Below are 25717 nucleotides of genomic sequence, written 5' to 3'. Positions count from 1 at the left end.
ATGGAACACGCAGGACCCAGCAAAGCTGACCTTGTGGTTGATGTCCCAGTGATGCTCCCACACCTGTCCTAGAGAGGCACAAACTAGGCGGTAGGAGAGCATAGCTTTTAATCGGCTTGTTCTCTGCAAGTATGTATATATTCTCTATTTAGCTTTTATTTATATAGTCACCATGATATAAGTATCAAGGAAATTTGTAAGTGGAAAATACCGTTAGAGAATACTTATAACATTGCCTCCATGCCTGGCATGACTGTGGGGGAGACATCCCTAGACATTACTCACCTCATTCTCTGGGGCCACACAGGACTTAACTCCGTTTAGACCCGAGTGTACAGTTGTCCATGGAGCGAGTCAGAGGGAAGCCTTCCTAGGGAAGAGAGGAGCCAGAGGTAGTCTTGGTGCAGACATCTGTTGCTTCATGGATCAGCAGTGGGGCTATGTGCTATTTTGATGCCAGACTTTGGGCACGCTAAAAGTCAAGTTACTGCAGTGCTGTGAGGGGAGGGCCTTGCCCTACAGCCCAGTGGCCCAAAGAAACTATTGTTAACCAGTCTGAAGCTCATTTAAGAACATTTTCCCTCTCTTGAAAAGAGAGAACGCTAATATGTGTATTCCTCATTATTTTGTGTTAATTTTAAGCCACCAGATTTGTTGTTACTGTTCACTATCCTCTACTCCCACCTCTGCCTTTGTACACACACACACACACACACACACCCGCACCCCCTCGAGGCGCCGTGCAGGCACACATGCACAGGGTCAGCAGTGCCCTTGGTCCCCAAATTCATCAGCTGTGCACCCACGCTGGATTTCATTTGCTGTTGTGACACGCAGTTGTCTTCATTTACCTCTCATCCTCTTGTAATCTGGCCTCTGTAACATCCCTTCTGTAGAACACACGCACCTAACTTCATTTGTACTTGCTCTTTAACATTCTGCTATAATTTTCATTTTGCTATCAAGAGTTGTTCTCTAACTTCTGGTTGGTTAAATGAGCATCATTAAGTAGCTATTAGATGTTTTAGTGGATTAATAGATGACACATCTGTGACCTCAGGGCACACCATGTGACTAAGCTCTTTTGTAAAATCTGCTTATTTGTTTGGCTTTCTTTATTTGTTGTTTTCTAAACCCAGTAGATGTAGCAACATTAGGCTTGAGGAAGTTATTGTGGAATGTGTTACAATGTAGAGTTCTTTAAGGGTAATTACCCTGTTTACTTTTTGATGTGGAATGTTTCCTATTTCACATAAATACTGAGCACTGGATTCAGCAGAGACTATTCACAGCAGTTTTGCTCTGCTGAACTGTGGTGTTCTCTGTGATCTTGAACTTAATTTTGGTCAAAATGATTGGGAAATTATTTTGTACATACATGATTATTCTTTGTCTTAATACCCTGGTCTTATTTGTTATTGAGATCCCATAAACTAATTTGAAATAATTCATTTGAAGGTAGCTCTTGAATCTCTAATCTTGTTCAGAGAATGTCTCAAATAAATAACTAGTTGAGAAACTATCCCAAGAATGTGTTTGCTGCTGTTTTTTTATCTGCTAAGGGCTTCCAGGAGCAAGGAGGTCATTCCTTCTGGAAGTTTGCTCCTTTGAAAACAAGCATCCTCTCCCTTCCAGGCTGTGACCTCTTGACTTTCTGTGCTGACCATCTAAGATCTGACCTCTTAAGGTACTCTGATTTCATACTGCCTGAGCCGCTTCACTTCAGAGTTGTTGAACTTGGTTAAAAGCACATGTGCCTCAGCTTCCCCTCAGGTTTTACTTTAAAATCAAGATAGTGAGGAAGCCACATTTGCTTAAATACTTGATATTATACAAGGTCATCTTCTTAAAGGCCCCATGATATGAAGGCAGGGTAATAAAAGTGGAGATGAAGATGTTGCCTTTTTATGTTGTTACCTCAGCCCCTTAGAAAGTTCCATGTAAGAAATTAATTTTAGAATTCAAACCCAGGAATTGTTTTCTGGTGTCTCACCAGTGCCTGCCTTTCATTATTAAGACATTTGTTTCTACTTTTGTGTTTTATTTCTCTCTTTATTTCCCAAGCATGATTTACATGTGTCATTTATAAATGAGCTCAAAATTCTTTTGGGGGGAAAAATGACAGCCTGTTTATAGCTGGGTAATAACACTATTCCAAACTTTTTCTTTAGTTACTACTATGTTTCTCACTAATATCACCTGCTTCTATTAGATAACCCCCCTGGCTAATCGTTAGCCAAAAGCAGTGCACACAGTTTTTAACTTTTTTCTTGAAGGCAAAAACCACAGATGAGGCAGGCTTAAAAAATGTTTTTGAAGGGGAGGGGTGTTGGTGCTGATGCCAATTATGGGGTTATTTTTTGAGATGTGGATACAGTACGTGTTGTACTCTGGCCACTGTGCAGGGGCCCTTTGCGTAACATGTCCAGATGCTAAATTGTATGCTGCAGTGCCTTCTCCTGTTTTTCAGGAAATGAGACCACAAACAAATCTGCGTGTAGTCATGGTGGTTTTGTGGGTGCTCACCAAGACCACCAATCAGTCCCTTTAGGCCCCAAACACCATTACTGAGGTTGACTTTTCCCATTGTAAATGTCATTAGTCATGACCCATGGCTGCTAAAATCGTGGGTGATGGTTTGTGGAGAGACAGGAGAAGCAGGATTTGCATAATCCCAAAGATATTTGTAAACCACAAGGAAAAAGATAATAAATTGTAAGTGAGGAAACCTGGCAGACTCTACTGTAATGAGATCAATCAGGTCCTTGTCATTGAAACCTACGACACGATTTACTGATATTACAGCTTCTGTGTGGGTTTCTTGACCAAAATGCACAACCTCAGTCCAGTCATGTGAAACCTCCAGACAAGCCCAGATTGAGTGATAAATACTCTTGAAAGATCATACAAGATCATACACATTAAGATGAGAAACTGTTATGGACTGCAAGGTATCAAAGAGAAATAACAGCTAAATGCATCATAGGCTCCTGAATGGGATTTCAAAGTAAAACTGACATTGTGGAAAAGCTGGTGGACTTTGAGTAAGATCTTTAGTTAGTGGAATTGTACCAGTGATAATTTCCTGGTTCTGATAATGGTTGTTCTGTATATACAGTAAGTGGTAATGTAATTAAGAAAAGTAAACATAAAAACTTGGGGTGCAGTCAGTGACAGCAGCTAATATTCACACCACCTACATGCAAATAGGAATCTCACCCAACTTCCTGTAATCATAAGCATCAGTGTACACCACTTCACTGATGTACATTTTTCAAAAGAATTTGTTTCCTTGTCTTAAGGGGTTAAGGGCCATTTAAATCTATTATTTCACTATAATGACACAATAAATCCTGTTACCTGTTTTCCAAATACTTCCTCATTATAACTTGAGACACCAGTGAGCTGCTTCTCCTGAACATTGAAATAAATATTCAGAAAAAAATTTGCTTTATTATATCAGTTTGTTTCCTGGTCTTCTCTTGAAGTCTTCTCTCTGTCTAGGGAGGTGGTTTATCTGAGCGAGAGACCTCTTCCTAATTACCTTTGCTTTAAGTGAGGGAGAAGCACCACAACTTGCAGAGACTCAGTCAACAAGTAAGTGAGTAGTACTGATTGCTGTGAGCCCTTGCCCCTCACCCCATCCGGTGAGTTGCAGTGACTGATCCCTGGGCTGAATTTCTGGTTATCTCTACAGGACTTCTTCAAAATCCTTTAAAAGCATTTTGTGTAGGAAGACATCTTTCTTCAGTATCCCTGGTAGGGAGGTGGAAAGGGTGTTTCAGGCATAAAGAAGTTGAGATCAAGGCAGGTATGGCAATGCCATTTCTGTTATGTGGAGAGTGAATCCTTTGTCTTCTGGGCTGGCATTTGAATTAGTTTTAACGAGCATTAACAGTAAAGAGTTAGATTAAAATGCAACTTTTTTCATAACTAAGCTATTTTAAATAGTGCTGCAGTGACCCTAGCAGTGTGCATAGACCTTCAAATTAGTGTTTTTGCATTCAGTGCATAGATACCTTGAAGTGTAATTGCTGGGTCACATGGTATGGAGAAACCTCCATACCCTTTCCCATAGGGACCAATCTCTATTCCCACCAGAGTGTAGGAGGGTGTCTTTTTCTCCACACCCTCCTCAACACTTGTTTCTGGTTGTTTTGATGTGGGTCATTTTCATGGGTGTGAGGTGGTAGGTAGCTCATTATGGTTTTGATTTGCATTTCCCTGATGATAAGCATTTTTTTTTTCATGTACTCTTAGCTATTTGTATGTTGGTGGTGGATCTTGTGTGGTAACATATATCTTAATAAGTGTGAACCTCTAAATCATATTTAGTGTTGTAAAACAATATATTTTATTTCACCTCAATAAAAATAATACAATTAAAAATATAAGGATAAGCAATTTTTTAACGTTTTAGAAAATTTAACATCACAAAAATTATGATTATAAATGAAAAATATCTACTTGTGAGGCTCCATTTGATCTGAAATAGAAAATATTTGGTTAAAATATAGGTGATTCATACAATTGTGTGCACTTAAGAAATAACAAAACTTAATTTCTTTATAAAAATTTTTCAAGCAAAAAGGTAACTTTTAAAAATACTCTTTAAAATCATTCACCATTTGCAAATAACTGTATTTTATACTTAAAAACCCTCCTATTATAGAAGTTATATTCATTACAGAAATATTAGTAACTATAGAAAATCTTGTGTGATTAATTATGGTGTTATTTCTCTTCTCTTTTTTCAGTGCATGCATATTCCTTTTTTGAGTAAAATAAGGAACATTAAATATAAGTTTATATTTTTCATGATTTCATAATTGACTATGCCATCACTTAAAGTTTCCCAACTAGGCCTTCCCTGGTGGCAGAATGGGTTAGGACAATGCACTGCAAGCGAGGCACAGCCACTTCACTGCAAGTTCGATCCCCACCCCGGAGTTGACCCACATGGCGCGGCAGACTCTCCTGTTTCGCCCGCTGCTCCCCTCAGCAGTGTACTTTGCCAGTCAACCTGTTCTGCTCCCCACTCTGGTGAATCCTCTCACTGCCCCTGTACCTCTGACCTGTACCCCAGTTCTGTATGCATAAATAAATAAATCTCAAACAAATAAAACAAGCTAAAAGTCTTCCAGCTATTACAAACTCAAGTCTTTAAGTTTCTAGTCATTATCAGTAACACTCACATCAGCTGTCTTAGTGCTTTCTTGCCCCCATTGGCCCCTGGGGCAGTTTAGTGAGACTATGGACTCTCCTTTAAAAAATGTTTTCAAGTGCATAAGATAAAAATATTTAAAACATAAAAATATGAAACTTATCAACCTTATCAGGCTTACTATGTAAAATTGCAAAAGCATTAAAAAAAATTCAGTACTTACTAGTATATAGGCTTCTTAGTGTATTACAAAATATCTAGCAGCACATCTGATATAAATATATTAATTTCAAAGTACAATGAGCATAATTTGCTATGTCTGCAACTATGATATGATAGGGAAATATCAATGGTGTCTGTCAATGTCAAAGACACATGTGGAACGAATGTTACTGTCATTAGTTGCCTACATTTATAATTGACGGAAAGGCTAAATTTCAGCTAGAAGCTAGTCAAAATAAAGATGTAATTTATAAAATTCAAATTCATGGACCCCAGATTTCTATCCAGAGGTGAGTTAAAAATACGTGGTCTTAAATGTATGAACTGGTTAAGTATATTTTGTTTCCCATGTGCCTAATTATTTCCACAAGGTAGAGAGAGCTGTAAATAAAACAGTGTGAACTTTACAGGAACCTTAATTTTCATTGCCAAAGGCTCTTAAGAAAGTTTAGACCAGGAAACTGACTGGTATGTTCAAGACTGTGTTGTTAACATTTTCTTGACTGCTTAGAATACTTTGTTTTTGAGTATTTACTATAGATCCAAAACATTTTCATTTCTTTGATCACTGATGAGATTGAATTTTTTGAAATTTTATTGACCCTTTGTCATAGATAGGTATTGGTCAGTAAAACTCATTTTGATCATTAAAATTTCCCTTTATTTCAAATCCCTTTCTTTGTACTTTTTAAAATTTTTGATGTAATTCATTCATGTCAATAAAACTTCATATTAAAATTTACCTTTTCATGGACAGTTTATGGGGCTGTTCAGGACCACTTAGAACATACTGTTTTCAGCCCCTGAACTTCATACAGTTTTGGCAAATAGACCACCTTACTTTTTAAGTTACCACAAAAAGAATTGAAACTTTAGAGTACTGTGCACTTTGTAAGTGTGGGTAATTACTCTTACGCAACAATAATTATAAGCTTACTGAAGTGCTTTGGGACAGAATTCTGGCACGTGGCCAGTCCTATGTAAATGTCCCCATCCATTACTCTGACCTGCTTTTGATTATGGAGCAGTCTCAGTCTGGTTAGTTCTCATGGAACCTCCGCCCTTATAATTAGGATGAGCCCTATGGGGACCAGAGACTGAGAATTTCTGAGTGGTGTGCTTCGCCATTCCTGCAACAGTTGGATGTTGAGTATTTTCTTTTAAAAGCAGGTTTAGATCTGCTGCTGCTGCTTTTTTTTTTTTTTTTTTGGTTGTTTCTCCTAATTGTAGAAGCGTCCTAGTTGTAACCCAGTTATTTAGTATATTAAGATGTAATACTTTGCTGAAAACCAAAACTTGTCAACAGTTTAAACTTAACAACAGAGATAAGCAACTTTATAGATACATGTTCTAGAGTTTATGGCCTCTAATTTCATCCAATTTTTATATGCAATAAAAATACTGAACAAATGAAAATAATAAGGTTCAAAGTTCATGCCATCAACTGCACTAACAGTAGCAAACTTGTAACTCAAGTAGACATTTTCAGAAGTAATCATGGGAAGTGGTGAAATAAATTTAATTCTCATTAGTAAAATTACGTTGTCTTGTTCTGTTCAGACCTGCTGAGATGTAATGACGGTTGGGTCTATTTAGTACTAGCAGTTCTCTTCCAGAGTGACTGAAGATGGCTTTTCTAGAGAAAATGGAAGAACTTTTCCTTTTTCCTCCTGTAAGTCAATTCAGGTAGCTAAGATTAGAATGTGAACGTTTTTGTAACTTTAACATATATTTGCTATAATGCTTTCCAAAACAGTCGGTACCAATTCCCAGTGCCACCACAGTGTATGGAGGGCACAGCTCTACTGAGGGCCATTTACCACTTCAAAAACACGGTTACTAATTTCAGTAGGTGTGATATAGTAGCTCACTTTATTTGCTTTCTATTTCTTTGATTTGTGTTTATCATGTATACTTTCCTTCATTAATTTTCCAATTTAACAACTCTGAAGAAATACTCTAAGCCATGAATTATGACTTCAGACATTATTTATAAAAATAAAAATTATTTTTGTTCATAATTATACACAATCCATATTATGCTAGTCTCCTAGGGAAATGTACAACTAAGAAACATTAAATAATTCCAAACTTGCTGGCTGGAGCCTGATAACTCTTGTACTTGCACGTTCCTTTCCTCTTTTACAATTAAAATATTAGGCAGGCTTAACGTTTATTGCCTTGTGTGTAAACTGTGCTTATGCTCAATTCATAACCAGCTAATATGATTGTGTGTGAGCTAATTACTTGGAGCTTTGAATTCTTTATTACGTTTTCTTTAAGACGTGACTTTTTAATTTATTACTATAAATCTGTCAACCAAACACACAGATATTTGTTGGAATGTTCTAGTGATGGCAAAGCTGCTAACTGGCACTCTGTGCTATCCTTATTAAAACTCAAGAACCAGAACAAATGAGAAAATTTAGGGTAAGCATTCGTTAGGTGTTAAATATGAAAAATGTGAAGGTAGGGAAAATGCAACCTTATGTCGATAAAATATTGATATTATGCTCTTAGAAAAACAGTGAAATCCTGGTTATATAACACATCAGGGAATACAACTATGTGGAATCTGGCCGTTTAACCTCTTTAGGTGTCAAATTTTGTAGCATTTTAAAATTTGTAATATGATTTTAGAAACTGTGGGGAAGACTATATATACACACACCATGCTTTTATATATATAGTATATATATGTTTTAATTGCAAAAGTATACACACACACACACACTAACAAAATGAGCTTTGGAATGGGTAGTTAAAATAATGTTGGAATCTTGTTACATACATGTGGCCCAAAGTGACTTATTCTTTAAATTATAGTTGCCACATCTGTAAAACAGAAGAAAATATATTTTCTTCATTGCTATAAATATTGAATAGAGTATCTCAGTTTGCCGCATTATATTTTTACATTATATAATGGTTGTTGTGGCAGTAATAGTTTCTGACTTTCCAGTATGCTAGCACTAAAATGCTATTTTTGGAGGTGTAATACCTGTTGTACTTTAATTCCTTCATAGCAGACTTACCCACCTTCCTTGAGTCCCATTTCCTCTCCTCTCCCCCTTTCCTTCCTCCAAGTTTATTCATCCTGCATTCTCTCTTCATAGGTTTCCCAGTCTTTCTTTAACACTCATCATCTGTAACTTCTCTGTCTTGTCCTCTTCCTCCTCCTCCTCTGCCCCCTCAAAAGGCAAAACTTTTGGGGGGAGTTGCGGGGGAAGAGCTGTCTGGGGTTGATGGCTAGCTCCACTAGCAGAGGATGGGGGAAAGTAGGAAAAAATGAACACTGCAGCAGGTAACAGGGACGGAGGTGCTGCCTGGCGGCTGCAGTCCTACTGGGACAAACTGCAGTCCAGAGAAATGGGAGGATGGGCAGACCCTGAGAGTGGTCATTGGGACCGGCCTGAGGCTCCCCTTCAAAGGCTGTTATTTTAAGAGAAAGGAAATGGAGTTATTTGTCTTGAGATCGAAGCTTAAGGACTCAACAGTTCAATTTAAGATGATTTGTAGAGCTCCTCTTTCTTTACCAGTTGCACAGTGCATTAGCATTTTGAATTGAATAAAGGTGTTAGTGTGAACATGTTTTTTTTTTTTTTCCCTGTGCCTTCATGAACCTTAGGAGTAGGGAAAAAAATGGACACTGTGCAACAACAAAACTATAAAAACACCAAACCTTTTGCTGTAAGCTATTTTTTGTTGAAAGATGGTTTGAGCAGGCAGAGTGTGATCCTGGTAGTGGATCCTGGTAACACAGGGTTCCAGACTAGAACCTCCGTCTCTACCCAACAAGCTCTGTAGTTGAAGATCAAATGGAAATGCTCGCTTGAAAATAATAGAGGTCTTTTTGATGAAAAAAAGATTGATGTTTCTGCACATATCTACAAGTTTAAAAAGTGCTTCCTAGGATTTTCAAGCCAGAGATGTGTTTGTTTGAAGATAGGGTCTGAAAAAAGTGTTTGAAGTTACTTTGTAATTATCCCATCAACATTCCCCCAACTCAGAAATGTACTTCAGCAGCTGGGAAAAATAGTGCAAAGATAAATACAGTGGTTGATGATGATACACAAAAGAAGCTTAATAATCTTTTTTTTTTTAACTTTTAATTTCCATTCTTCATTTTTATGTAGGGCTTAGTTTAGTTTTAGGGTAACACTGCATTTTTATTTTATTTGCCAATTTATACTAAAATTGTTTTTAAATTGATATTATTATAAATTTATACTTTGCATTCAAGTATTTCTAAATTTTTGCACCTGAAATATATATAACCTTTTGGTTTACTAATTTGTATATTTATGTATTTTCTTTTTAATACATTTTAGTAAAGTAGATGTGTTATTAGACAAAGCGGACACTTCTATTTTGTTCTGATAGTCAGCCTCTCAACTTGAGGAAGTCTAAGTCACATGTCAGGGGAGAGTTAAGGGATGGAAAGATGTCATCTATCGTAGGCGGAGTTCTTCAGAGCAGAAAGGGCAGCTGAGTTTGAGCAACTGATAGTTCAGGAGAGTATAGTTTAATAAGATGAGGGAGTTGAGACTGGGGTAAGAGGACACTGGCAGGTTGTGAGGGACTTTGTAAAGCCAGGAAAAGTTTCCACAGACCCATTGGAAGTCAGCAACAGATTTTAAGCCTGATAACAATGAGCAGATTTAGGCGGGTCACCCAATTCCTGTGCGAAAGGAGTGGATGCAGACCAGCCAGTTAGAACTTACAAACAAGTGATGAGCGGGCAGGACGTGGACTGGGGAGGGGCTGGAGGGGGGGGGGTGTAAAAGGAGACTTAAGGGAATGATAGTGGGTCTGGCTCAAGTAGTAGGTGAATGTGGCAGCCGTCACTGAAAGTAGGAGAGCTGAATAGATTTAATAAAAGGGTTGGCTTTTGCTGATATGTACAGGACAGAAAAAATAGTTCCATTATAGGTAGCTCTATGTCGTGGAGAAGTCTGAAGTAGACACATACTTTCAAGAGTCATCGAGGTTGAGAGAGCAGTTGAAGTCCAGAGAGTGGATGGATTATTGGAGATGGGAGAGGGTGGGGAAATTACAGTAGCCAGAGCGGGAGAAGGAAAATCAGGGAGAAATGTGTGATAGAAGCCCAAAAGTAAGAGTGTTTCTAGAAAGAAAAGAAAAGAAACAACTATGCCAGATGCTATGGGGAGTTTGAACAAGATTAGCACCAACATTATCTAACTTTCAGTCTCATTGGTGACCTGTGCCCTGGAGGTCAGGCTCATATTTATGCCAAGCTGAGCAATTAGGCAGCTCTTTTAAGAAGTTTCCAAGACTTGAACGTGACTTACATTTAAAGATGGAGACTTGAGCCTGATTAAATAATGAAGGAAATGAGTAAATGGAGAGGGAGGCATTAAAGATGGAAAAAGGGGGGCCCTCCTTGGTGGGGCATCGGGTTGGAACGCTGCACTGCAAGCGAGCCACAGCCGCTTCAGTGCGAGTTCGATCCCTGGCCCCACATGGCACAGCAGACCTGCCCGCTGCTCCCCTCAGCAGTGTACTGCATCAGTCGACCTGTCCAGCTCCCCACTCTGTCTCTGGTGAATCCTCTCACCACCCCTGCACCTCTGGCCTGCACCCCAGTTCTGTATTCATAAATAAATATTTACCCTCCAAAAATGTAGCATATTTTTTAAAAAAATGGAGAAAGGGCAGCAAGGTGCAGAGTCCCTGCAGTAGTGGATAGGCAGAGGCCAGGGTTTAGGGACTGATCGGGGTTGAAAGCAAAAGTCTGGATGCAGGTAAGTTTGAGGTTACAATGGTGAAAAATGAAGGTGCAGCCTTTGGATTGCGTCTTCCTTTGTGGTACAGACAACATTATTATTGCTGAGATTTAGAAGGGGGCAATTGGCAGGGGGAGGGGGAGATGTTGGTTGCAGCTAGAATAGAGAACAAAGCTGACCACCAACAGCTTGAGCAAGTGTTGAGGTTATTATGGCCCTTTATCTTTGTGACTTCCCAGCAGCAGAGAACAGCAGTCACATCTGCCCTCCTGGAGGTGGTGGGGTGTGCTAGAGGAGCTTCTAGAATCGGGTATTCGTTGAGTCCGTGAAGTTCAAGGAACAGCGTATGAGAGCCGGGACGCACGCTCACCCTTGCCACCTCCACTGTCGTTCTGTGCTGCACTATTAAAATACCCTCTGAAGCTATGGAATGTGTTGCGCTCTCTGCCGCTTCAGTAAATGGCCCCAGACTGCTGTCTTGTTTTCCTTTAAGTTCTTGTCCGCTTTTTTATACAATTTCTGTCTCCTCCCTTTTGTTTCCTTCCCTGTCGTCAGTTGTTCTATCACTTTGCTGTCTGCATGCAAGTCTGTATCAGCCCTACACTCTGGACTTTGTCAGCATCTGGAATTATCACACCTCTGAAATAAAGCGGTGGGCTTGAAGACCAGACAACCAAGCTTATTAAAATTATGTGCAAAGTAAGAGTAAAAAACCTCTGCGTGTGATTCTCACGTGCTGTGCTTTGAGGGTGTACATGAGTGTTTGTACATAAATCTTGTGACATGTATTGGGTTGTTTCTCAGTTTCCATCTTTGAGATGTTTGCTGCCTGTATTCCCATTGTGTTTTTCTTACTTTGAATTTCCATGGGTTCAGATATCTAGAGAATCCTTCGTATTTTTATCTTCCCTAATTATCCTTTACTAATTGTAAAATACATTCGTATACATAATTTAATTGTATGATTTGATATTTATGCTATTATTAATGTTCTCATGAACTTTCAGATACATATTTTGTATGGGAATAACATGGATTTTCAAATACAGCTGTATTTTGTATGAGATTAGTGTGCCATGTCACTACTCATTTTGCCACGTCACATGTAAACAAAATAAGACAATGTGAAGCATTTTAGAGGTTTAAAGTGTAAGTTACCTACTCTAACTTTTCATGTATTTCATGTTTTATGAACTTCCTCATCTGTGAACATTTCATGTGTGTATCAAAAATTGTAATCTTTTCAAGAAATGTATTCTTGGGTGCACAGTAAATGTCACTTTCTTTTATTTTCTGTAGATCAATTTTGGTTCTGACTTTCCTTGTCAGAAGGAAGGCAGATTGAGCACCAGTCATTTGGAGACTTCCCCCAATGCTTCAGTTGCCTCTTGGTCAATACCAGCACACTGAGGAGAGGCCCCAGTACCTGCTGGCCACGTAGGGAGAGGTGGCTTTGCTGGGAGCCTTCCACGCTACCTGCCTGAGGACCCTGGTGAAGTGCAGAGCCCAGAGTCTAGGCTTCTGCCCTGGGGCACTGGGAGGCTCTTTCCCTGAACACCTGCTCCCACTCTTTCGACCTTCCTGGGAGCAGAATGCTGCTCTGTGACCCCCAGATGTCCTATGTCCTTCCTCTCTATAGGGCAGGAACATCTCTGATCTTGGGGAAATCCCTTTCTCCTCAAACTATTCTCACTGGAGTTAGACTTCTCCCCCGCCCCCCAAACTAAAGAAGCCCTAAGCACGCCTACCCTTAGTCAAGGAAACACAATGTAGCCTACTTCAGTGGTAGATAAGGAGGAAAAACACAGATTTCTTTTTTTAAAAAATAGACTGGTAAGTGGCAGAGCAGAGAAAAACACAGCAGGCACCTCTGCTCAGTGTAACCGCCTCTGAAAGTAAGCCTGTGTAGCCAGGTCTTTGCTTTTATAAATCACCGAAGAATATTAATATTTGTTCAGTGTATTTGCATTTTATTGATACAGAATAATTTCTGAGAGCTTGAAATCTAAAGCAGAATATAACATCCTAATTTCATTTTGTCTTATCTTACCTAAGAACACTGGAACTATTTTGGGGCTGATGAGAATCTTGGTCCGGTGGCTGTGAGCATTCGAAGGGAAAAACCAGAAGAAATGAAAGAAAACGTATCTCCATACAACTACCGAATAATTTTTAGAACTAGTGAGGTAAGTTTCAAATGAGAAAGACTTGAGGCTTAATTGATGTGAGAAAAAAAAAATAGAGTAGTAGCAGGAGTAAAGGAATAAAATTTGATCACATGTGGTTACAAATGTCTGGAGAATAAACAAAGGCCACTTTCATTCATTCTGGAGATGGTGGGGGTGGATGTGATGGTTAGATCTGGATCCTTCTGTCCAGCTCTGTTTAGATGCAGTAAATGAATGGGAGAATTGATCCAGAGTAAGCTGTGTCCCTTCAGAATACCCCCAGGAAATTGGAGCCCTCAGACTCCCCAGTGGGATATTGCATGTCCCGCTCAGGCCGCCGGAAGGCCCTGTGCCAGCTCGGGAGCCAGAGTGTACACATGAGAGCGGGTCACCCAGGACTCAGCGCATTCTTCCAAACTAGTACTCTTGACATCTCTTGACCCAAGAAGAGGAAAGCGACTCCTCTTCATCTTTCATTTTGTATCTAGAAGACATGTTTGCTGATGCCTAGAAAGCAGACTGTTTGAACCAATGACTGTGTCATTGTGGATGAATCAGGCCCCTGGAGCTCTTTAGAAATAAACAAACACAAGATGTGTGCTTTAAATGAGATTCCACTTACAAAAATAAAAGGAAAAATAAAATAGCCAGTAAAGTGTTTTTAAAAATATTTACGGGAGACGTCTTGATCACGAGGTTGAGTAGACTGCACAGGAACTGGGCATAATGCCGGAAACATGCCATGTGATTCATTGGGACTGCCTCAGCAAACATTCATTTTAAAACAACAGCCACTCTTGTTTGTCCCAAACACTTGGGACAATGAGGTTTGTTTTCTCTTAAAAGAAAAAAAAAATTATGTATGCAAGAACTGGGATATAGGCCAGAGGTTGGGAGGGTGGGGGGCAGTGTAAGAGGACTCAACCAGAGACAGAGTGGGAAGCAGACCTACAGAGATACACTGCTGAGAGGAGCAGCAGGCAGGTCAGGAGAGGTCAGTCACACCATGTGGATCACCTCCTTGGCCAGGGATCAAACTCATGTTGCAGTGGCTGCAGTAGCTGTATAGCACTCTGTCTATAACCCCTGCGCCACCAGGGCATTAAGGATATGTGAAGGAGTCACCAGTTTACTGCCACTTATCACTTAATTCACTTAGGACTGTGGTTGTGTATTAATTCCTAATCTCCCCTCTTAGCATCTAGATAATACAGGTTTTGAAACTATTTTAAATGGGGTTTTTGGCTTTATTTTCTTCATTGACTGCCGTGCAAGTTTCCAGGGTTGGCTTCACTTAGTAATTGTTCCTATGTGTGAACCCTGGGGAAATTAAAAAATAGGATTTTTAATAGCCTGACTTTAATATCTAATGTGTTTTATAGCATGACCAGAGAGAAATGAAGAACTAATGTACTCTAGTGTACTTTTTCTCCATGCTGGAAGTAGCCGTAAAGCCATGGAAATTCTGCTGCTGCCCATGGGAAGCACAGAGAGGACACTTGCTTTTGAAGTGGGACGGGCAGGTGTCAAGCTGCTGCTCAGCTCCCTCCACGGGCCTCATTTATCTTTCCAAGTGCTCTGTGATCTTGTTCTTACCAACCCTCCTGAGACCTTTCTGGCAACCTCCTTGATCATCTTCCCTTTCTGTTGTATTTAAATTTTTCCACTTGCCATTTGCATCTCATTCTTCAAGTCAAACTTTGAAAGCTTCTATATCAGCGCCTCTTCCCCAGACCCTGTCACTGGTTTCCTGTCTTGTCCTCGTCTCCAGAAACCGTCCCTCCGTGTTTTTGGGACCACGATGACCTTGTTCCTCTGGGGCTCGTCTGGCCACCTGCACCTCAGGGCTTGAATCCTGCCCAGGCCTCAAGTGCCTGCTCTTCCTCAGGCATCTCCTTGGCTGCATTTCTCTTTTTCTTCTGACCTTTATTCATAAGTCTCAGGGCTGTCCTTGGCCATTGAATCCAGAATTCCTCCTCCCTCAAGTCCTCACTTCATGTCTGATTCCAGACTTAATTTTTTTTTTCAGAGTCACTCAGCAGGTTACAGGGAAGCACAGAGTGGACTGTCTGTGGACCTCACCCGCGCGCTCACTGTTCAGTTACAGTTCAGGGACACACAAAAGGGTCAATAACGAGTTTATTTACAAAAAGGGGAAAGGAATAGGAAACAGCCCAGGGAAAGAGAGCGGGATACAAACTAAGTGGAATACCTATGGCTAGGCTGACTGAACACACCAAGTCACGCAGTCCGGAGAGCTGCTTCCCAAGCAAGCGAGCCAGAGCGCATGAGATGCAATTACGCCCTATTTATCCCCCCAAAAGTCCCAGAATTCATTTCTGCTAGCTCTGCCCTTGGGTCCTCGCAGTTCTCTCCCTGGTACTGCTGGGAGTTGTAGTTTCCAATCCCTGGAGTAGTGTGTAGGGTCCAGAAAGCTGGAGTAGGGGGTGGAGTCCATAAGACTCTGCAGAGTTCCTTAGCACATTTCCGCATACATACACACTCATTTTTTTGTTTTGTTTTCTGTCCACTGCCCCCTATTTTTGCTCCCCCCATCAAGCCCATGGGATGGGGAATTTTGTCTGAGATGCTGATTACCACATGCCTATGGCCTGAAGTAGTACTTTCCCTCCCTGTGTGTCTTTTCTTCCCTTTCCTTCCTCCCTTCCTGCCTCTGATGACTATTTAATTAATTGCCCCTAGCTTTTGTGTACCTTTTCTTCCTAATACAAATCTTCCTTAAATATGGTTTGTTGTAACATCTTTCTGCTGCTTTGCATAGAAATAAATAGCAAAAGCCCTTGCTAGCTGCTCCAGACATTGGGGTCAGCCCCTGGCTCGTGCGCTTGACCAGTGGACACTGCCACTTCTCCCTGCAGCCAGTTCCCACATGTGTAGTCATGTAAGACTTGGCTTTTATGCCTTTTGGAAGGACATCTCATGCTACCGTTTCTCATGCTCATTTACTTACCAAGCAAAAAGAAAGTATGGTCACCACGGTGACATTCTCGTTTCAGTAACTAGCATCAAGGTAACAGGTACAGCTCATTGTCAATAGAGAGAATTATTGCAAAAACTGAATCCGCTCAAAGCATCTATTTGTGAGCATGGCAGCTGTGTCTGAACAGGATCTTGGGGTGCACTTTGCTCCATAGGCACGTTTCTGGGAGTGCTCAGCAGAAGTGCCAGTGACACTAGTTTCAGTCATAAATATTAGCCATTCTTCCCTGCCCCCCCCCCCTTCCTTGGCTGCCATGAAGTGAGCTGCCGTCTCTCTGAGGCACAGGGTTCACTGTGTTGAGTCTCCCTGGTCTGCGTGGCTCAAATGAAAATACTGCAGCCTTTGGAACTCCCCCTCACCCCCCATCCATGTCCTGGGGGGGTTGGGGAGGGGGAGACTCAAACTCTCAAACTGGGTTTTAAAAGCAAGACAAAAATGATTACTCAGATAAAGATTTGTCATATTGGTAATAGGGAAGTACTATTATTTATACTGCTAGTTTGAGTAAGTCATTCAGTATTTATTAGTGAAAGAAAAGGTACTAATCAAATGAATTGACTGCAAATGCCTCAAGTGCCTTTTTCTTGTATTAGGAGTAAGATATTGGGAAGTTTTGCTTCTCCTACCCTAGTCTCCTTCACCCATGGCAAGTATGCTAGATTGCACTTCCCGGTGAAGTCTTCCTTTGCTTTCCATTTCCCCTCTTACTCCTCTTCGCCTGTTACTTGTCTGGTGCGACTTTCTTGTAACTTTCTGCTCTGCCTTAAGTTTCTGCCTCTTGCAGTTTATCTTATTTGTCAACTTAGTTTCCTAAAAAAAAAAAAACAAACATGTTCAGCTCTCTTCCATGTGGTAATCTCCCTTAAATGTAGTTGTCCCAGCAATCAGTATCTTATCGCCTACGTGCTTAGCCCTATTCTACCTAGGTTTGTGTGGGTACACAGGCAGTTAGGTAGTGATAAAACCCAAAATGGGTGTGTTTCTCAGAGCACATCCCTGTCATTGAGTGACAGGGAGTGACGCATGACCTTATAAATCGTTTCCACCATTCAGATTACTTTGGAGACTCCCCAAAGAAGCTGGGTGGGGTCACAACCTGCTGGCAGCAGAGTCACCTGCCCTGGGCTTTTCCCCCACCTTGAAGCTTCCCCACCCACCCCTTCCTTTGCTCTCTTCAGCCCCTGTGGAGCTGTAGTAGTAATGGCTTTTTCACTCTCACTGTTCATCTGATCTCCATACCTTTCCTCGCTTGCATTTCTATGTAGCATTTTTCCTAAATTCCATAGCCCATTGTTAGTGCTGTGCTGCCTTCCGTGAGGGATGTTCCTTAAGCCCTGAGCCACAACTGTTTCCTCCCTTAGGACAGAACTAGCTATGCTCTGCTTAGTAAATACACCCTTCCTGAATGTGTCGGTGTCCCTCCCTCTCATCCTCTCCCTACTCTGCACCCCTCCGTGTACCCTTCTGTTAGCTTTTGCAGCTTTTGCTGCTGTGCTGTGTCTTACCACCTACATGCTTCATGGAAATTTGTTTAGTAGTTTTTTTTTTTTAATTCCTTTGGTCAGCATACAATTATATAAAGTTTAATTTATTTTTGCCATGCTTTGCCAGGTGAAAATTTTTGGAAAAGTAGATTACTTAGATCACTTTTAAGCTGCATGCTGGATAGCTTTGCTCCAGTAAACCCCATCACCGCATAGGGAAATTTCTTTGCTTATGTTTCTAAGTGTATGTATGTATGTCTATATAAGTTTATGTATAATAATGGGAGGCATTGAGCCAAAAATAAGAAAACACCTAACTTTTTTTTAAACTATGTGAAGAATTACTCATTTATTTATTTTTCATATAGAACTGGGTTACAGGCCAGAGATGTGGAGGGTGAGAGGCTTCACCAGAGACAGAGCAGGGAGCAGAACAGGCAGATGGACGAAGTACACTGCTGAGGGGAGCAGCAGGCCGGTCAGGAGAGGTCTGCCACGCCATGCAGATCTCCTCTGGGGCAGGCGGGAATCAAACTCATGCAAAAGTGGCTTACGCTTCTTAGTGCAGTGCTTTAACCCGCTGCGCCACCAGGGAGGGCCGAGAACACCTACTTTAACTTCAGACGCTGCTGGCTGTGCTTGGAACCACCACAGCTGCTGTCCTACTGTGGCAGCATTTGGGGCTGTGAGATGTTTATGCTTTTCAGCAGTATTTCACAAAATTTGAAACTTTGTGGCCCTTTCATAATTCAGAAAGGTACATCATTAAATTCTGAGAATATGTATTCTTAGCTGTCTCTCTGTGTTTAGTGGCACTTTACAGTCATATAGAGACCTTGGTCTTGAGCTCTCTAAGGAAGTGCTTTATTTAGCATTTAAGCAAATGTCTTAGAAGACTTGGTTATGATTGCCCTTGAACTGGCCTGGATCTTCTTGAAAGTATAGGCCTCCTGTGGTCCCATAGAAAGTCTTCTGTCACTTCCCTCACCGACTTGAGCCATCAGGAGTCACCCCCAGCCCCCCATGGAAGTCTGCTGTCTGTGTTTTCAGTGCATTTGATGCATCTGCTCACCTTACACCTCCAGAGGTACTTCACTGGAGCACATGTTCTCTTTCAGCTCATGACGCTGAGAGGTTCGGTCCTCGAGGATGCCATTCCCTCAACAGCAAAGCACTCGACTGCCAGAGGGCTGCCCCTGAAGGAGGTGCTGGAGCATGTGATTCCCGAGCTGAATGTCCATTGCCTGCGGCTGGCCTTCAACACCCCCAAAGTCACAGAGCAGCTCATGAAGCTGGACGAACAAGGGGTAAGTTGGGCTTCCAGAGAAGAATATTCTGGCTGCTCATTTCCTGCTAGACTTCCAGAATACAGTTCTTAATACTTCTGACAAGGAAAGTGGATACCGTTTATCGTGAAGGGTATTCTCTTCAAAATTACTCATTTTCTCTTAACTCTGAGCATTTCTCATCTGACAAAATTCTCTGTCAAAATTGATAGATGTGAACTATGTTCAGCTCTCTTCCATGTGGTAATCTTCCATAAATGCAGTGAATTTTACAAGTGCTCTAAGAATAACTAGTAGCAGTAGGGTTAATAGTAAATGCTATGCACTCATGAACATACTTGCCTTAAATAATGATTACTTAGTATTCTCATTTTGGAGAAAAGCATCTGAAGCACAGAGAGATTTAGTAGTAGTCCAAGTTCACATGGTTGTTATGTTCCAGGTTTGTAGTGTTACTCATTACACTACACTGTGTGTTTATTGAGGTTAACAGTGGTTTACAACACTGTGTAAGGTTTAGGGGTATAGGTTCACACCTCTACAAGCTTAAATTTTTAAAGTCTATTAGTACCACCAAACAGGTATTTTAATCAAGATTTCTAAATACAGAATTTTAAAAATTTGACTCCTCTAATTAGTAACAAAGCAAAAATGTTCAAGATTTTCTCTCTTCATAGTTCCCATCTTTTAATGTGGAGGTCCTTGTGTCTGGATGCAAATGAGTGACAGGGTAATTCAAATAGTGCGCAAGAGAGTGGAGAATGAAAAGTTATGGTCCAGAAAATCCACTACCCATCGAGTGTATCTATATTCTGCTTGGAATAATTTGAACTTATGAACTATTTTTGATAGATATTATATTTGTATACTCTTATTTTAACTCTTTAAACACTTAAGCCCTGTTTATTGCAAATTTCTCCAATAGTGAAATTAGTCCAGTCATTGAATGCTGTTTTGTGAACAAATTATTTCTTTAATTTATCAAAAATTTCCATTTCATTTAAATGCATGAGAGGTTGTAAACTTAATTCAGCCAGCATTTGAATGTAATTTTTTAATCTTTGCTCTCTCTGCCCACTCATTTCACTTGTTATAAAGTACAGCTAATAACTATTCCATATATATATTTGAAATAGACTGTGAATGTCCATGTTTATGATATGTATGTAAGAGGCTTCAGAATGAACTTGAATGCTTCAGACGACAGCTGTTCCATAAACTTGTTTTCCAAAAAAATTAACCTTTGTTCTAATAAAGGGAGAATCAGAAAATGATTGCGGTCAACCTTATTGATTCAGTCTTTTCCATTACTGTGCTTTTCAAGGAGAGTGAACATTCCAAGTTCTACCTTAAACAGACCGTTTTATATGAAGGAATTATTTATTACCTTTTTTCTCCTTGTTTCGTCATATTAAATTTAACAAAGAGTACCCCAGTTGTGTCCACCTCTGTGAGACCGCTGGAGCACATCGTCCCCTTTCGTGGTGAAGCGGAATGCTGGGCCACCTGTGGGGCTGCTCTGTGACAAGCGCTGTGTGGCCCTGCTAGCTTAGGAAGGGGGCTGGAATGAGTTTAGCAAAGATCTGTTATTCTGCAGTTAGGGTCTTGCAATTCTTGGGGGGCAGGGGGTATTAAAATAGTCTTTATCGATAAGCTATAGTTTGGTTGCTTGTTTTTTAACTCCTTCCCATGGCAAGATTAAAATTTGGCAATGTAGGTGAATCTCCCCAATTTTATTTAGGGAATTTCATGAGGCAAGTAGAATGTAGAAGTTAAAACCTCTTTTAAATCCTTTATAAGCAGCTCTGTGTCCAGAGCAAAGAGTGCCCACCTTTGATTGCTGTCTTTTCTGTCTCCATAGCATTCAAATCCAGGATTGTACTGATGAAAACCAAATGCCATACATAATTAGGTTGGGAAGTTATCTTTTCAATAGAAAACAGGACTGGAGAGTCATTTTTTAAAATAGGAAGTCTCATTTTGAGAAGTTGATTATTTAGTGCCTGTTAAATATAGATTTTTAAAAGGAATTGCTTATACATACAGTTGATTGTACATATGAATCACCGCAAAGCATTTTTAGCTTCCATCAATGTCATCATTTTTAAAAATTTCATGCTTTGTATATCCTTATGTTTAAGGAGATTCATGGTATGATACCAAGAAGCTGGAACTCACTAAAAAATCTAGGCCTCCCCTTCAGTTTTATTTAAATGATTCCTTTAATCTATTTTCTACTTTAAATGGCTCACTTCATTGTGCTTGGAAAAATGAAATGCTGTTTGCTATCTTGTAGCATTTTGTTTTTCAGGTATTTGGTACTCTGGTTTTTCACAAATTTAAATTAAAAAGCTAAAATGAACTGAAGAACAATTTAGGATTATATGTATAAACTTTAAAAGTAAGCATTTCACAAATGTATCAAGACATTCTTCATTTAACTAGATTCTAGTATGTACATGGAACCAAAGTAGGCATCCTATTTCCTGAAGTTTTAGAAAGTGAATATATATTTTGTGGCTTCTCTAAGCTTTCAACATTCATCTAAGTATACATTTCTGGACCACTGACTGTTTACTGTTTTCCTCCTCATTATCGTGTAAAACGTCAGTAAGGTGAAGCAAAACCTGCCAATGATTTCACACTTAAAGAATTTAGAAGAGCTTATGTCTCAGAACATTTGGATCAACTATAGATATAGTTTATCCATCTTATTCCCAGAACTACACTTATTAAAGGTAATTGAGAACCTCTCTCATGATAAATGTAAATTAGATAATGAGTATATGTTTACTCATTACTTTCTTTCTAAGCATCATCTGACTCAGCCCTTCTGGCGCCTGGCAGTAGCTTCCCGTTAGTGGCTTGTGCTAGAGATGAGAGGTTGATTGAGACTTTTTCTTAGAAATCCTGAACATAGGACATGAATTCGCATAATGCTATGTTTCATCTTTAAGACTCCCAAGTTCTCGTGTTCATTTAAGTATCTTGACTTCTTTTGACCCTTTGAAATATAAGAAATTTCATTATCTATTCAACTTTTTAATAATACGGCTCTTTTAGTTACTTCAAAAATTCACCATATTGAAGTCATTTTTCATCAGTCATTTAAAAAATACCTTCATCTCATCTACTCTGTGCCATTGGACTGAAAGATCATCATGCCAGTATCTGTTTTAAAGAGTTTACATTGCAAAGTACTTAACACAATACTGGGTATGTAGTAGACATTCAGTAAATACTGGCTGTGGTTAAAAATGATAAAATAATAAATATTAATAACCTTTACATACATTATCTCATTTAGTCTTTATAAACATCCTATGAGAGAGCTCCTATTATAGGTTGTATAATATATTATGCTTTCATAAATCAATGTAACTGTTTCATATCTCAAAAAAGCTTATTAAATAAGCCACTCCGCTTATTGTTGAGTACTATAGAGAATAAATAAGCTAGTAAGACATGGGCTTTACCTGTGAGAAGGACAAAGGCATAAATTCCTATAATGGAAGTCAGGTTTAATATAGTGCGTGTAAGAGAATTGCAAACACAGAGCAATGGGCATACAAGTTAATGGGGCCAAGTCAGGATTGGTTAGATGGATCAGGATGAAGGGGCTGTGGAAAGGAAGAGCATTTCATCAGGCCAGAGAATAAGCAGTGTGGTTTATGGGGCAGCAAGCAGTCCAGCTGAGCCCATGTGTGAACCATCCATAAGCGAATATTTTTAAAAATAGTTGTTTTTAAAGATTTATTTACTTATGCATACAGAACTGGGGTACAGGTCAGAGGTGCAGGGGCGGTGAGAGGATTCACCAGAGACAGAGTGGGGAGCAGAACAGGCCAACTGACAAGTACACTGCTAAGGGGAGCAGTGGGCAGATCAGGAGAGGTCTGCCGCGCCATGTGGGTCACCTCCAGGGTGAGGATCCAACTTGTACTGAGTGGCTTTAGTTTCTTAGTGCTATGCTTTAACCTGCTGCCCCACCAGGGAAGGCCCTAAAAAATAGTTTTTATTGAGTAGTGAGTAAGCCAGGCACTGTGTGCAGCCATTTACATGAATTATTTTAATTAATCCTCAAGCCTCTTTGATGTAGGTGCTATTATTGTTCTTGTTTTACAGCAAGAGTACTGAGGCACAAAGAGGCTCAAAAACCCCCATCACAATTAGGATCTGGTAGAGGCAGATCTTAAATAGACTCCAGAGCCCACATTCTCAGCCACAGGCTGTGTAGATACCCATCCTCCTTCCCCCATCCTGGAAGTGGGAGAAGGAGCTGAGAAGATGGCTCCAGGCTTGATGACTGCAGGTTTCAGTGCTCAGTATTAAGTACAACATGTTAAGCCCAAGTACAATTGGAGTATAGCTTAAAGATATTTAAAGTACAGTTGCTAGTCTGCAATAAAGAAAATTGATAGTCCTGTTTCATGTACACGCTACTGGTTTCACCAAATGAAACTCTTTGCTGTTTTCCCTAGATTTTATTAAAAATACAAAGAAATGAAAATTTTCTTGTATTCTTTAATCTATACAAAGTTACCCTGCAAGTTTTGGAGGCTAAAAGAGGAAAATTATCGTACCTAATGAAGTGTGTAGTATATCTCTCAAGGTTAGATGGAAGTCAAGAGGTAATGTTTATTTGGTAAGGAATAGTGCTGATGCTTTGATTAAGGACATGAATGAAGTTCTTTGTTGACTTAGGTTATTCATTGCCGTGTGTGTTATTTATTGAGGATGATGAATGTGACTAGTTGCTTTCTCTTTTGATTCAGAAAGCTAGATTTGAAGAATGAGCATAGGGCAAACATTTTTTTCCAGAATTCATTTTCTGTGGATGAAACTTTGGCCAAACAGTTGTCCTTTCTGAAATTTTAAATTTCTCTTAGATTATTTTATCAACTCACGCATATTTAAATTTCAGATAGCTGTCCGATTGGTTTCAGGAAACCCACACAGCCTTGTGTATATTATCAGGAAGGAAATATACATGATGGCCATGAGGTCAGGGAAAGAATGGAGTGACGGTGGTAGCTTTGTCTTGCCTCTTCATAGGTAATTGCTCTGCTGTCTGGCCTGTGCACGCTTTGGCCTGGCTGAGACTAGGTCGGATGATTGAATGATGTTCTTTCTAGTGACATATTCAGTGATTAATATGCTTCAACTTTGTAGCATTTGGGAGACATTGGGCTAGGGTAGGTCTGTAATTTGCAATAATGATGAAGTTGAGCCAGACTAACATACTCAGTGAGGATTTCTTGGTTCATAATCCAAAAGGACAGAGTAAGTGACTCAGAATTGGAAGTCTTAGTCACTTTAAATTATGGATTAAAATGTAAATTCAGCTTTAAAATAAAAAGTGAAAATGGTAGCTTTCCTTCACACCTTACCTTAACTAGCTAATCAAAAGATCCAAAAATCAAAGTAATCACATTTACATCAAAGGACCCCCTTTTCACCCATTCCTGCTCTTCTCCTCTCCCTTTTCCCATAGTTACCAAGTTGAGTTTCTTATCGTAGAGTGGAGAGTTGCTGAATGACTAGGATATGTTCTGAGATATGTGTTACTAGGCAATTGCATCTTGTGTGAGTATCACAGAGTGGAGTGGGTATGGAGCCTGCTGCATGGCTCGGCCGATACTCCTGTTGAGACCACCGGTGCATCATTCACTAAACCATTGGTAAGCAGTCGTGGCCACGTCATTAAGCTCCTCTGCATAGGTGTCCTCCTCAGATATGCATATGTAGTCTTATTTACCCCCTCTCTTTATATAAAATATAACATGCAGTAGGCATTTGCTTTTTTCACTTATTTTGGATAGCTATGTCAATAGAGGGGAAACTTTCCCATTGTTTTTACTACTGTATAATATATTACTATATTGTTAGACAACTTCGTCAGTTTTCCTGTTGATGGGCACATAGGTTGATTCCAGTGCTTTTATGTTACAAGTAATTCTACACTGAAGTGCCTTTTCCTGTATAGTTGAAATTCATCTCAATGGCAAATCAAAGCAGGTACATTTATTAGCAATTTAGTAATAACCATTATGAAGCTCTGTAATTTTTGAGGAATTTTGTATGATGTATTATTAAAGAAGATCATCACTGTGTGTATAGAATATTTCCTTCACATTATGCCAAAGATAAAAATAGAATGTTTCTGTGCACTTATATATAAATAATTTTGGCAGGCTCTCTATTGAAATTTTTTTAACTTCCCTCTCCATATCCATATGCCATTTGTGTGTATACGGTTTTCTTTGTTAAGCAACTGGATTTTTGGTAGTAATTTCCAAAGAGGAAAAACTATCTAACATATTTTTACACCCAACACTGATGTTTTCCAGTCTGTTTGTTATTCTTTTTGGAGACTAGAATAGTGATAATGATAATTCTATATGAAGTAGTTCAGAAAGACTTTGTGTTTATAAGAATTAACAAAAGTCAGTACTCTCTGTGTGAATCACGAGGATTGGGAAAAGTTAGTGACCCAGGTCTCTGCTTCCAGCAGTGGCAGAGGAATTTGTCCTCGTCCACAACCACAGCACTGGGCAGATAGTTTTTTTTTTTTTTTTTTTTTTTGACCTTTTTTTTTATTAAAAAGTTTATTTTTATTTTTACATTTCATTTCTTTAACTTTCA

General features: G+C 39.7%; 1 protein-coding gene across 5 annotated transcripts in view; it reads left to right on the top strand.

Moving 5' to 3' along the window:
- The window catches only part of SIPA1L1 (signal-induced proliferation-associated 1 like 1), a 320552-nt gene that overhangs the window by 206553 nt on the left and 88282 nt on the right, over positions 1–25717 (top strand). For all 5 annotated transcript variants that reach the window (XM_012724498.1, XM_004681724.2, XM_012724496.1 and 2 more), the window contains 2 exons: positions 13189–13319; positions 18905–19093. In XM_012724498.1, the coding sequence (XP_012579952.1) occupies positions 13189–13319; positions 18905–19093 (320 nt within the window). The remainder of the gene's footprint in view (positions 1–13188; positions 13320–18904; positions 19094–25717) is intronic.

Source organism: Condylura cristata, unplaced genomic scaffold (genome assembly GCF_000260355.1).
Source record: "Condylura cristata isolate star-nosed mole 26May11 unplaced genomic scaffold, ConCri1.0 scaffold00013, whole genome shotgun sequence".
In the NCBI taxonomy this organism is placed as follows: domain Eukaryota; kingdom Metazoa; phylum Chordata; class Mammalia; order Eulipotyphla; family Talpidae; genus Condylura; species Condylura cristata.
Note: the sequence above shows the minus strand (reverse complement) of the source record. Positions and strands in the feature narration are given on the sequence as shown.